Consider the following 12346-nt stretch of genomic DNA (forward strand, 5'->3'; position numbering starts at 1 on the left):
GAGAAAGGTTTTGAGGTGCTTCCGGAACCAGAGATGGTTCTCCTCAAGTTTAAGGGAGGCAGGGAGGCTGTTCCAGAGGGAGGCACCAGCCGAAGACAGAGATCTACAACAAACTCGTTGCGTGGAGAAGCGACTGACCCTGAGCGAGTTGGAGGCGGATGAGCAACGAGCTCCAGAAGGAAGATATTTAAGAAGAGAGAGTTGAAGGTATTAGGCCCCAAGGCCCAGAAGGCCTTGTGGACGATGCAGAGGGTTTTGAACGCAATCCTCCCAGCCAAAGGGAGCAAATGCAGAGATTTCAGTCCTGGAGATATACGATCCCTGGGCTTGAGGCCAAGGACATGTCTCACAGCCCTGTTCTGGATAAGTTGCAGAGGGCGGAGAGTAGAAGCAGGCAGATTTAGAAAGAGGTTGTTGCAATAGTCCAGTCTAGAGAGAACCAGAGCTCTGGAGACAGTGAGCTTCTGGGGGAAGGAGAGGAGGTACAGCTGGTAGTGTGACTTCTTAGAGATGTCAGAGATGCGAGGAGAGAAGGAGATTGTGGAATCGAAGATGACCCTGAGGTTTTTAGCCTTGCAGGTGGGAGCAGGTAGTGGGCCAAGAGAGGCCAGCCAGAGAGCTACAGGAAAGAAGGGAGCAGGTGTGCCGATGAGGATAATCTCAATCTTACTGGCATTAAGGCAGAGGTCATTGGCGGCGCACCACTCCTGGATAGCAGACAAACAGTCAGAGATGAGGGAAGGAGAGGAGGAGGCCTGAAAATGAGCTGGGTGTCATCCACATAGCAGTGAAAGTTGGGGCAGAGAGCGGCGATGCGGTGGGCAAGGAGTGCCAGGTATTGGTTGAACAGCCAGGGAGAGAGGTTAGACCCCTTGGGGAAACCACAGGTAGAGAAGAAGATAGTTGAGAGGAAGGACCCAAGTTGGACCTGGGAGGGTTGGTCAGAGAGGAAAGAAGTCAGCCACACCAGAGCCTGACCAGTGATACCCAGGTTATCACGGAGACGGTTGAGCATGATGGCGTGGTTGACAGTGTCAAAGGCAGAAGAGAGATCAAGCAGGATGAGGATGCACAGGGTGTTAGAGTCAAGGTTGGAGAGCAGATCTTCACGGATGTTACGGAGAGCAGTCTCTGTGCTTCTGACAGCTCTGAAGCCAGACTGATGGTCATGAAGACAACCAACAGATTCAGTGTGGAGATTAAGCTGGGTGATGAGCAGTTTCTCCAGGGGCTTGCCCAGGAAGGGAGTGATGGAGATTGGGCGATAGTTAGCCGGGCAGGAGGGGTCGGCAGCAGGTTTCTTAAGAAGAGGGTGCAAAAGGGAATGCTTCAGGGGGGATGTGAAGACTCCAGTGGCGAAGGAGTGATTGCAGAAATCTGCCAGGGCAGGAGCCACGGAGTCGATGTGGTCCTTGGTTGTTTTGCAGAAACAGGGGTGAACCTGTTTCAACGAGACTTTCATAGATCGGACTTGTCTAGAAACCTCGCCTGTGGAGAACAGGGGAAAGGCAGACAAGGAGGGAGGAGAGGTGGCAGCAGAAGGGCCAGAGGAAAAGCAGGGAGTAGAGGGAGGGAGGGGATAGGAGGAGAGTGAGGACAGGATGTCCTGAGTTTTAGAGTTGAAGTTGGCAGCCAGTGCCGTGCAGAGGACCTGGGAAGGGACAGGAGAGGTAGAGACTGCGGCAGGATTGGTCAGTTCCTTGCAGATTTTAAAGAGTTCATCCGAGTTCTTAGATGCCACAGAAACGCGGGCTTGGATATGAGCTCTCTTCTTGGTTAGGACAGAGATCCAGTATTGCCTTTGGAGCAGGCGGCAGGCCACTTTGTCAGAGGATGTACATGAATCAAGCCATTTCCTCTCGGCCACCCTGCACTTGCGTTTTAGCGTGATGAGGTCTGTGTCGTACCAGGAGTTGCACTTGGCTTTGGGCTTCAGTCGGATTCTCATGACAAGGGCAAGGATATCAAGAGTATCAGATATAGCAGAGTGGAGCGTGGAGAGGGCTGTGTTAGGACCTGTTCCCCTAGCCTGATCCAGCACCCACTGCACTAGAGCTCACTGATGCAGCTCCATGCATTATTCTGAGTCTTGCAGTAGGGCCTGTTCACCTAACCTGGAACCGCATCAACTGCACAAGAGCTCACCGATGCACCTCCATCCAGTGTCAGAGGTCTTACCGTAGTGCCTCTTCACTTAAACCGGCCCCTCATCCTCTGTACTGGCGGCCATGGCATTAACCCATTCAGTATATCCGCGGCGTGGGGTATTGCCAGAGTGCATGTTCATCTAACCTCGTACCGTACCCACTGCACTAGAGCTTAAATGTGCCTCTATCCAGTATCATGGATCTTTCCGTGGGATCTATTCCCATCATCCTGTGCACCATCCGATACTAACCTCTTCTTGGGTCATTTTGAGATTAACCATGCATGGAAACATGAAGCGTTTAACAACAATAGGAATATCTTTTTTTGAGGGCTATTTATTCTGATATTCTGATGATCCGAGAAGGAGAGAGCTCGGAGCTCTCTTATTATGTTAGCCATTTAAATGAGAATGAATACATTCTAAGATTCCCTGTGAATGAAAGCCCAGAAAGGATACCGTTTTTGGATTTGGAACTATATACTGAAGAGAGTAAAATACAAACAAGCGTATTCACGAAACCAACAGCAGGGAATAGCATATTACATGCTGGAAGTAATCATCCCCGACATGTAATTAATAATATCCCATCAGGAGAAATTCTAAGACTAAAACGAAACTACAGCATGGAAGAAGTCTTTCAAAGTAATATAAACAAAATGCTGAAAAAATGTAGTTATCGTGCATATAGTCCTAGAAAACTACTGAAGGCAGTTGACAAAGCTGCAATGATTTGAAGAGAATTTTTATTATCAGATAAACTAAAAGTGACAGCAAAGATGACCAAAGTGAATTTTATCACCACCTACAGCACAGATGCCCAGCTAGCCAGAGGAATACTTAAAAAACACTGGAACATCTTGAAACTATATGAAAATGTTGAAAGAACACCTGGATGAAACACCAAAGATCTGTTATCGGAAAGCACCAACTATCAAAAATGAAATAAGCAGTAAGCAAAAGATCTATGCAGTATGCTGAAAATAAAACCTGTAATGGGAACCACAAATGTAGCAATTGTGAGATGTGTCCCCCAAACAATGAATGGAATGAAAGATGTGCAACTACCGAATGGAAAAGCAAAACTCATCTCACAATTCATACTGTCATTCTAAATGTGTGATCTATGGAATTAAATGCGTATGATATAAATACTATATTATGAGTACAATTCGGGCTCTGAAAGTGAGAATATTGGAGCATATGCAAGAATTAAGAAATAAAGACGTGAAATATCCAATGATGATTCATTTTTGTGAAGAGCGTCCAGAAGCTGAAGTGGATCAATTTAAATTTCTGGGCCTGGAATAAACTAAGGAGTTACCCAGAGGTGGCAACAAAGAACTTATTTTGAGACAGAAGGAATTGAAATGGATCTGTTTAATGGACACGTGCAAGTCAGGCCAAAATTGTGACAAGGAAATGTGCAATTGGTTATAAAGAATTAGATACAAACCAAAGAAGCTGGTTAATCTTCAGCACAATGTGGTAGAATTGTACTCTATATCTGTGTGTGGATGTTGCTAAAGGATGTCAAATGCAACTCAAACTACATGAAGGGTTGAAACTAGAATAGGAACTTTATGATCCAATAGGGAACCATGTAAAATGAAAAATATCATATTAGCATATAATACTATCATGGCTAAATAGATCCTTGGAAATAAATGGTCCTAATAATAAATAAATAAGTATCCAGCCAAAAAAAGTCTAAAAAAACATGGATGATACTGTAACAAATTGCAGAATCCGTTATTGAAACTGATAGAAAATGGGCGGTGGAAAGAAGGTAAAAATGAATATAAAAATAAAAATAAAAACATGAGAAGTAATAAGTAACGTCAATTTTATTAAAGAAAAAGGATAAGACAAAATGGCTGCCACAAGTTTGAGCGTATTGACATCGTCGAGCACGATATGTGATGACATCATCTCGCCTGCCAATTATCAATTAGCCAAACCAGTTATCAAGTGAGTATGTTCTTCAAATATAATCAGATGATATTTAAAACGAAAAATACTGCTTTTGGGCTTATTTTTTAAAAGTGGAAAACAAATCGGCGGGATGGAAATAGACCAAAACATATAGTGAAAATAGCCGCCAACCGCTGGGGAGAACACGTCATTGTGTATGTAGCACGAAGACGTAACGGCACCAGTGTGTACAAAAACCCACACATTTTAGAACAGATTTGCATCGCGGATCGGCGGTACACAAGGGGACAGGTGGCTCCCGCATAAGAAAGGTAAATAAACCGTGGGACCTTTAATTGGAAGAGCAAATAGAGCATCATCTCTCTTTTTCAATTTTCTTCTATTTTTTTCATGTGGTTTTTCGTTTCACTTTGCCTTTGCATTTCTTTGCAAAGACACAGTCGGGTGCTTTGTGAAATTGCGTGACATAATAATTGCAAAGCGTACAATAAGAAAAGTCCATTCTTCTTTTCCAGGTTTCTGACCACTTTGAAATAGGCAGTGATGAACCGAAGCCTCTTCTAAAAGTCAACTGACTGTACCGAGATGATGGTACATGTATGAATATTATAAAGGAAAGAACAAAACAATAGGGTGATTGGCTTCGTATAACAAACACCATTACCAAGTTTTAAAACGTGGGGAACGGTTACAGGGGATTTTTCTCTAAAGATTTGATATGTACTTGTAGAAACATATTTTGATTGCTTCTGAGAGTCGTGCATTTTGTTTATTGTTTTGGAATTCTAGATTCTCTCCTGATGATCCAACTCTAAAACTGTGAAGAAACACGTGTTGAGAGACAAAAAACGGTTGGAAAGAAAAATTATGTTATTTGGAAAAAACAATTTACAACACTGGAGAAATTAAAAGCACCATGATAAAACTCTTGTGGCACTGTGGAATTTCTAGAAAGAAAATGAAAGAATGAAGCTCACACTATTGTATCACTTAATGACAGTTTGGTGCAATCAGGTGAATACCTAAACACACAAATAGAACACTGAAGGTGTTGGACAGCCACAATACTTGGTATAACCTTTGCTGACAACTGACACTACGGAAAATTTAAGACAGAGTCGCCAATTGGAAAGTTTATTGACTGTGCACTTATACAACAAATAATGGGTCTGTTCGCCTAACCTGGTCCTGCGCCATCTGCAGCAGGGGTCATGGATTTACCCCCATTCAGTATCTTCTGGGGAGGGGTATTGAGGTAGGGACTGTGGTCATAACCTGTGCCCAAACCATAGCGTCAGAGACCCCTTTGCTTCCTTACCAGCCAGTGTTGAACTCCACGTGAGCATCAAAGAAGCCCACAATGGGGGCCGTGGCCGCCTTCCAGCCCTGGATTCTGGCACGTATGAGGCCTTCACGCCTGGCGTTGCGCACTATTTTCACCAGGCCTGGGTACCGCTTGCTAACATACTGGTCCAAATTGAATTTGAGTTCAACTGTGAAAAAATGAGAAAAAAGGACAAACTGTTTTATTATCACATAGTTTATTTATAGCACACAAGTTTGTCTAGTTTTACACACTTTTTGCATTTTTAAAACCATTTACTAAGCGTACATGTGCAAATTGCGGGTATGGTCAATAGCGCAGTGCTTCATGTGTGCTCCATACGGGACTATGGGGCTCATTACAAGTCCGGCGGTAGCCGTGACGGTAAAATCGACAGGCTGCTGCCGGACCTGTAGTCATTTACCGGCTCCAGACTTCTCGGATTAAACGGGGCATTACAGCCCAGTTGGTCTGGTAAATCTGGCACTGGCATTTCTGTTAATCCCCATTCCTGTGGAGGACTCCATGAGAATGGGGGGGATAGAAACACTCGCACTGTGCGCAACATTGCCGGTGCTTTCGTCAAAGTCTGCAGGTGGGTACTGTCCTGCCTGCCAGGTCTGACCTGACAGGCAGGATGGCACCCGACCGCAGAACTCATAGTTTGCCGGTCCGGAAACAATGGTGCCGGTAGCTTACCAGCACCGTTGTTTCCAGACCGGCAAACTTGTAATGAGGCCCTATGCATTATTAATAAGTGGGTCTCTCCTGCACTACCACAGACTTTTGCTGTCACTGAAAGTTGCTTTGGGAGCAGAAGCTTCATTCTAGGGCATTCGCAAGCGTGGGAGCAATTCCAGACCGCACTCAGCACCTTCCCTCTGCAGACAAATCGTTATCACCTGAAAAAATAAAAAAATAAAATAGAGAGGCCAAAAACCACAAATTTAAAAGGTCATAAAAATGTTGGGTTTTTGCACCTTTTTTACAATAAATAGATGGGGAGGGGTGGGTTAGGGTATAAAAACAGCAGGGGGATGTGGGGAAGGAGAGGATGATGGAGGGAGTGTCTCCCTTGCATTAAAAAAAAACCTGAAAAAACGAAAATAAATGGTGGGAATTCAACCAAAATAAAGTCACTGGCCCTCATTACAACACCAGCGGTAACCAATGGCACTATTAGCACCATGGCTGCTGCCGGTATTGTAACGAGTTCGCCAATGGTAAATGGGGAAATACCGCCCCATTCCAAGGTTGGCGGGGCGGTAATTCCCCATTTACCATTGACCCTTCCGCATTCCCATTTTTTCCCCATAGGGCTCAATGGGACTGGGGAAGGCGGTAATTATGGTACCGCAAATAGCGGTACCGTAATTACCTCGAAAGTGCCTTTGCGGGTCCCTACTTTAACGGCTGGTCCAAACCAGCCGTTAAGATCAGGAGCTGCAAAGGGACCTCGTAATCAGGCGTTAAGGGTTTAACGGCGCTAACACCTTTTACGGCACCGTTAACCCCTTAACGCCAGGGTCCTAATGAGGGCCACTGTTTTTGGGCATCAGTATTTTTTTTTTTGTATTTTCACGTAGATTCGGAAGGATAATGAGAAGTACCTATTTAAATAAGTGTATTGGGGTGCGACTTTATGGTAAACCCACTGACAGAAGTATTTTTGCATTTTTATGAATTTGATTTCTATTTTATTTGAATACTAGCTGTACTGGTGTATCAAATGCCAATATAGCACACTCTCAGGGCCCGATTCATGGAATTATCTGCTCGGAAAATAGGGTACTTGCCCGCGCCACTGCGCACAAATCCACCCTCGTCAATACATGGAATCGAATGCACAGTACTTTGCCTGGACTTTGCCTGGACTTGCGTGGAGAACTTGCAAAGAAGTGGATGTTCCGAGGGACAGCCTGCAGACAGTCCCTTGCACGCCCGCAATTGCTAGGCACGAGATGTATTCATGGATTCGATCACGCAATGTCTTGGGTGGGAAATGGCCATGCAAGTCCTTCATACAATCCACCACCAGAAGGCAGGCTTAAATACACTTGTGCGTAGGATTTGCAGCACGCAGGTGGGGTTGCATGTGGGATTTTGGGCTGCATATACTCAATCGGGTTACAATGTAACTTAGGGGTGCATGTAAGCAGTGCATCTGGGTGCAGGAGCGCTATACGGGGTTGCGCATGCAGATTTCCAGAGCAATTGCCGAGTTACGATTTTTCATACGCATGTTGTCGGTGTGCCGGATATAGTTACGCTGGACCCGTGACAGGGTCCCCGAGTCGCAGGCCTTCTTACAAGAGGGACCCCATGTACTGTTTAAAGGGTGCATTTATCTGTGCCCTGGGGAGAATGCAAAGGTAGCTGTTCTGGCTGTTTATGCTTGGCATGTGGGCATGCCGGGGGCTTTCCAGGTGTGACTTGTGTATGCGTTTCCTTTGCGCTGTCAATTCCATGAATACACGGGGCATGAATTTTTCTTTCTGTGCACAGGCTTGTGCAGTGTCCTTCTCAGCGTGCGGCCCTTTCTAGATTTCTGTGCAAATTTCCATGAATCAGGCCCTCACTCTTTTGCCCTTTCCTGCTCTCTTTCTCTCTGCGCTGTCTTTCTCTCTCTACTCTTTCTCTTTTGCTCTCTGTGCCATCTCTCTCTCTCTGCACTCGCTTTCTCTCGCTGCCTGTTTCTGTCTCACTCTATGGCTCTGTACGACAGAGCCACCGCAACCATTTCTGACAACAGGAGGATCAGAGGATAAAAGCACAACTATCTTGAAGTAGGAGGACAGGGGATGGCTAACAGTAAAATGAGAACAGCAGCATCAGAGGCATCCCCGAGGTGCAGACCTGTGTGCTACCTGAGCACACACATTGTCGTCATGTGTGTCCTGCAGTAATGTCGCCATCACACTTAGGATGCATTGTCCGTATGGGAGTACGTAAGTGGAACACAGAATCTGTGGGGAATGCTGGGATTCAGGCTGCAGAGTACACAACTGTGATTATTTTCCAATTTGTGTTAATTATTAATGCGTGAACAATTAGTGACTAGCCTGCTAAATTAAAGATTGCCTTGGTGCTCACAAAAGGAAAGGATAATTGGTTTTATATTTTCAAATACAAAATGGTGTGTGTTCTCAACAAAAGAAGCTATTAAAATTGGAATTGATTTAATTGTACTAATATTGTGAATTTGTGTTTATTTAAATGTTTCAGCAGGCATTTGTAGTGATTGCTTCCAGTTTATATTGTAGTCATAACAGAAGTAAACCATTCTGTTGTTTACTTCTTAGCTAAGCATCCATGTAGCATACTTTCTACCAGCATCTGAGTGCCTGTCATCTTGTCCAATTGTCCACTTGTTCCACCCCTCCCTGTCTCGTCTGCGTGTGTCCCTCCCTGCATCCTTCCCTAGTGTTCTCCCCGCTCCTATTCCCCCCTTCCTCTTCTCTCGTATCCCCACCTAACCTATGGTGCTCTCTGACTCTCCTATCTTTTCTAACTGCTTCTCTATCGACTATCCTGTTCTCCTCACTAAATCTGGTAGGAAGACATTTAAAAGGATATCCTGGTCTCCAACCCAGGCCTCCCTTTAGCTGACACCTGTACCACTGCCTCCTCCAGGTAAAACCCTCACCAACATCCTCTTTGTCGTTCCCTCGCCAGACCTATGGACCCTTCATATGGTCTCTGTGCTTTCTCCTCTCTCTTCTTCTCCTATTAATGGTGGCACCCGATGGGAGGCCCTCCTTGCCTCCTTCCACTCCTTTAAGGTCATCATTAATGTTTACTTGAACTGTACCGTCTTGGTCCAAGGCCACTGTTCTCCTCTTTAATAGACGCTTCCAGCACCTCATCAATTTCCTTCCTTCTCCTGCTGTCCCCTCTCTTCCAGCCACGGCTTCCTTGCCTCCCCCTGCTGTCTCCTCCTTGGCTACATTGCCCTTTTCTCCTTCCTCTTCTGCCCCCCCCTCGGGCCTCTTCTACATCTCCGCAGGGCGTACCTCTGATTCGTACCCCTCCACCGGAAATCTTTCAAGGGTGGCAACTTTCTCCATATTGCCACTCATAACTCTCGCTCTGCTGTCAAACACTCCTCTGACATCTGCCGCCTCCTGGAGGAACTTCACCTCGATGTCCTCGGTCTCACCGAGACATGGTTCACGGCCAGCTCTGTCACGAGCTTTGACACTCTCCTCCATGACGTGGATTCCTGCCTCTGTCATTACTACACAGGCCTACTCCTCTCTAGAAGGCCTCGTCTGCAGGTTCTCTCTCTCCTAGCCTTTCACTTACTGTGGCTACTATCTATTGGCCACCTGGTCAGATCTCCTCCTTCCTCTCTGAATGGGCGGACCTCTCATCTTCCCCCCCTGGTCTCGACCACTCAACTCCTCCTTCTTGGAGACTGTAACATCCACCTATATGCCCCTTGTCCTTCCTCGGGACTCTTTTGCGAAATCTGTGACTCTCTCTCACTCTCTATTCTCCCCTTGGGCCCGATTCACTCTGCAGGGCACACACTGGATGTTCTGATATGTTCATACCTTTCCCTTTCTAGCCCTCTCACCACTCCTCTCTCCTGGAGTGATCACTTTCTCCTTTCCTCCCAGCTCACTCTCTCTACCCCTCAGGCCAAGCCTACTCCAGCACTGCCACCCACGTTCTCGGTCATCCGACCCATGAAGCGCGTGTCAATTGAGACTTTCGCTGCCACTTTCTCACCCTCCCTGTCCCCCTTTGGCTGACTCACACCATGACACAGCCCTTTCCATGCTCCACTCTGCTATATCTGATATTCTTAATGTTCTTGCCCCTGTCTTGAGGGTTCGCTTGAAGCCCAAAGCCAAGTGCAACTCCTGATATGACTCAGATCTCATCACCCTCAAATGCAACTGCAGGGTGGCTGAGAGGAAATGGAAAACTTCTCATACATCCTCTACCAAACAGGCCTGCCGCCTGCTCCAAAGCCAATACCGGCTCTCTGTCCATAACCAAGAGGAGAGCTCACATCCAAGCCTGCATCTCTGCGGCATCTAACAATGTGGCTGAACTCTTTAAAATCTGCAAGGAACTGGCCAATCCTGCTGTAGTCTCTACCTCTCCTGTCCCTTCCCTGGTCCTCTGCACGGCCTGGCTTCTAATTTCATCTCTAAAACTTAGGACATCTTGTCCTCTCTCTCTTTCTCTCCCTCACCTCCCTCTACTCTCTGCTCTTCCTCTGGCCCTTCCAGTGCTATGCGGATGACACTCAGCTCATTTTCAGGCTACCTTCAGCCACCTCTTCTCCTTCACTCATCTCTGACTGTCTGTCTGCTATCCAGGAGTGGTGGGTCGCCAATGATCTCTGCCTTAAGACTGAGATTCTCCTCATTGGCACTCCCACTCACTCCTTTCCTGTCACTCTCTGGCCAGCCTCTCTTGGCCCTCTTCCTGCTACCAGCTGCGAGGATAAAAACCTTGGGATCATCTTCAACGCCACACTTTCCTTCTCTCCTCACATCTCTGACGTCTCTAAGAAGTCACACTACCAGCTGCACCTCCTCAGAGGTATTCTTCGTTTCCTCTCCTTCCCCCAGAAGCTCACTGTCCCCAGAGCTCTGGTTCTCTCTAGGCTTCACTATTGCAACTGCCTCTTTCTATATCTGCCTCCTACTACTCGCCGCCCTCTGCAACTCATCCAGAACAGGACTACGAGACTTGTCCTTGGCCTCAAGCCCAGGGATCGTATCTCTCCAGGACTGAAAACTATACACTGGCTCAAAATCCTCTGCATTGTCCACAAGGCCTTCTGTGGCCTGGGGTCTCAATACCTTCAACTCTCTCTTCCTAAATATCTTCCTTCTCGAGCTCTTTGCTCATCTGCCCCCAACTTCCTCAGTGTCAGTCACTTCTCCATGCAACGAGTTGGTGGTAGATCTCTTTCTTCGGCTGGGGCCTCCTTCTGGAACAGCCTCCCTGCCTCTCTGAAACTTGAGGAGAACCATCTCTGGTTCGGGAAGCACCTCAAACCATTCATCATTGCTACTGATTTCTCTCCTCTTCTCCTCTGCCGAATTCCAGGCTGAAACTTAAACTGCACTGGTTACAGGTCCACTCTCTGATCTCGGGCCCAGGTCACCTCCCCCACCAGTTGCATACTTGCACTGCCTCCCTGACAACCCCTCGCACTTGGGGACTGTTGTTCTGTATCCCTACAGTCCCCCTTACCAGTACTTACACCCAATGTCTGTACTTACCCTTGCACTTGCCACCAGCTGGCTGCACTTTTGTTTATTTTTTTTATTTATTCTGTGTATCCCATGTACTGCACTGTCCCCTTCCCTTTCCCTCGCACCACACTTTCCCCATTCCCCCTTCCCATGCACTTGTGCAATCTGTATGACACCTCGCCTAGTAAGATCGTTGTCTCTGTCTCCCTCTGTTCCCCCTCTCTTGCCTCGTTGCACCTTGAAACACTTGAGTATAGGCGCATTATAAATGCCATATCATATCAATGTTACACTTAACTTATTGACTAAAGCACATTAATTAAACCTGGAATAAGGATAGGAATTATTTTCTAATGAATGTTATCAATCAATCTCGAGTTTATTTTGGAATGCAAAGAACCCATAAAACAAAAACCATAAAACAAAAAATAAACCCAAATACATTAACCCATTTAACAGAGTGCAGGGCGATACTGTGAGAAGCATAACCCAGGAGGATAGCTCAGCGGCAAAGTGCTCGCCTTGGAAACAAAAGGACACGACGCAACACAGGTTCGATCCCCAGGTCTGCGCTTAGAAACCTCTGGATGTTAAGCACCTTATAAATATGTAACTAAGAGATATGCGCCTTTTAGTATATAAATCTTCGAGGTAATGTTGATAGGTTGAGTTTTGCACTTTTTTTTATAGTGAAAAATCCCTATCTCTTGATTTATATTG

At 46.2% G+C, this 12346-nt stretch overlaps 1 protein-coding gene across 1 annotated transcript in view; it reads right to left on the reverse strand.

Annotated features, from left to right (window-relative positions):
* Positions 1 to 12346, reverse strand: part of GALNT9 (polypeptide N-acetylgalactosaminyltransferase 9) — a 1283051-nt gene that overhangs the window by 826963 nt on the left and 443742 nt on the right. The window contains exon 4 of the mRNA XM_069619988.1: positions 5400 to 5574. Within this exon, the coding sequence (XP_069476089.1) occupies positions 5400 to 5574 (175 nt within the window). The remainder of the gene's footprint in view (positions 1 to 5399; positions 5575 to 12346) is intronic.

This window comes from Ambystoma mexicanum, chromosome 10 (assembly GCF_040938575.1).
Source record: "Ambystoma mexicanum isolate Mex_15411 chromosome 10, UKY_AmexF1_1, whole genome shotgun sequence".
NCBI lineage: Eukaryota > Metazoa > Chordata > Amphibia > Caudata > Ambystomatidae > Ambystoma > Ambystoma mexicanum.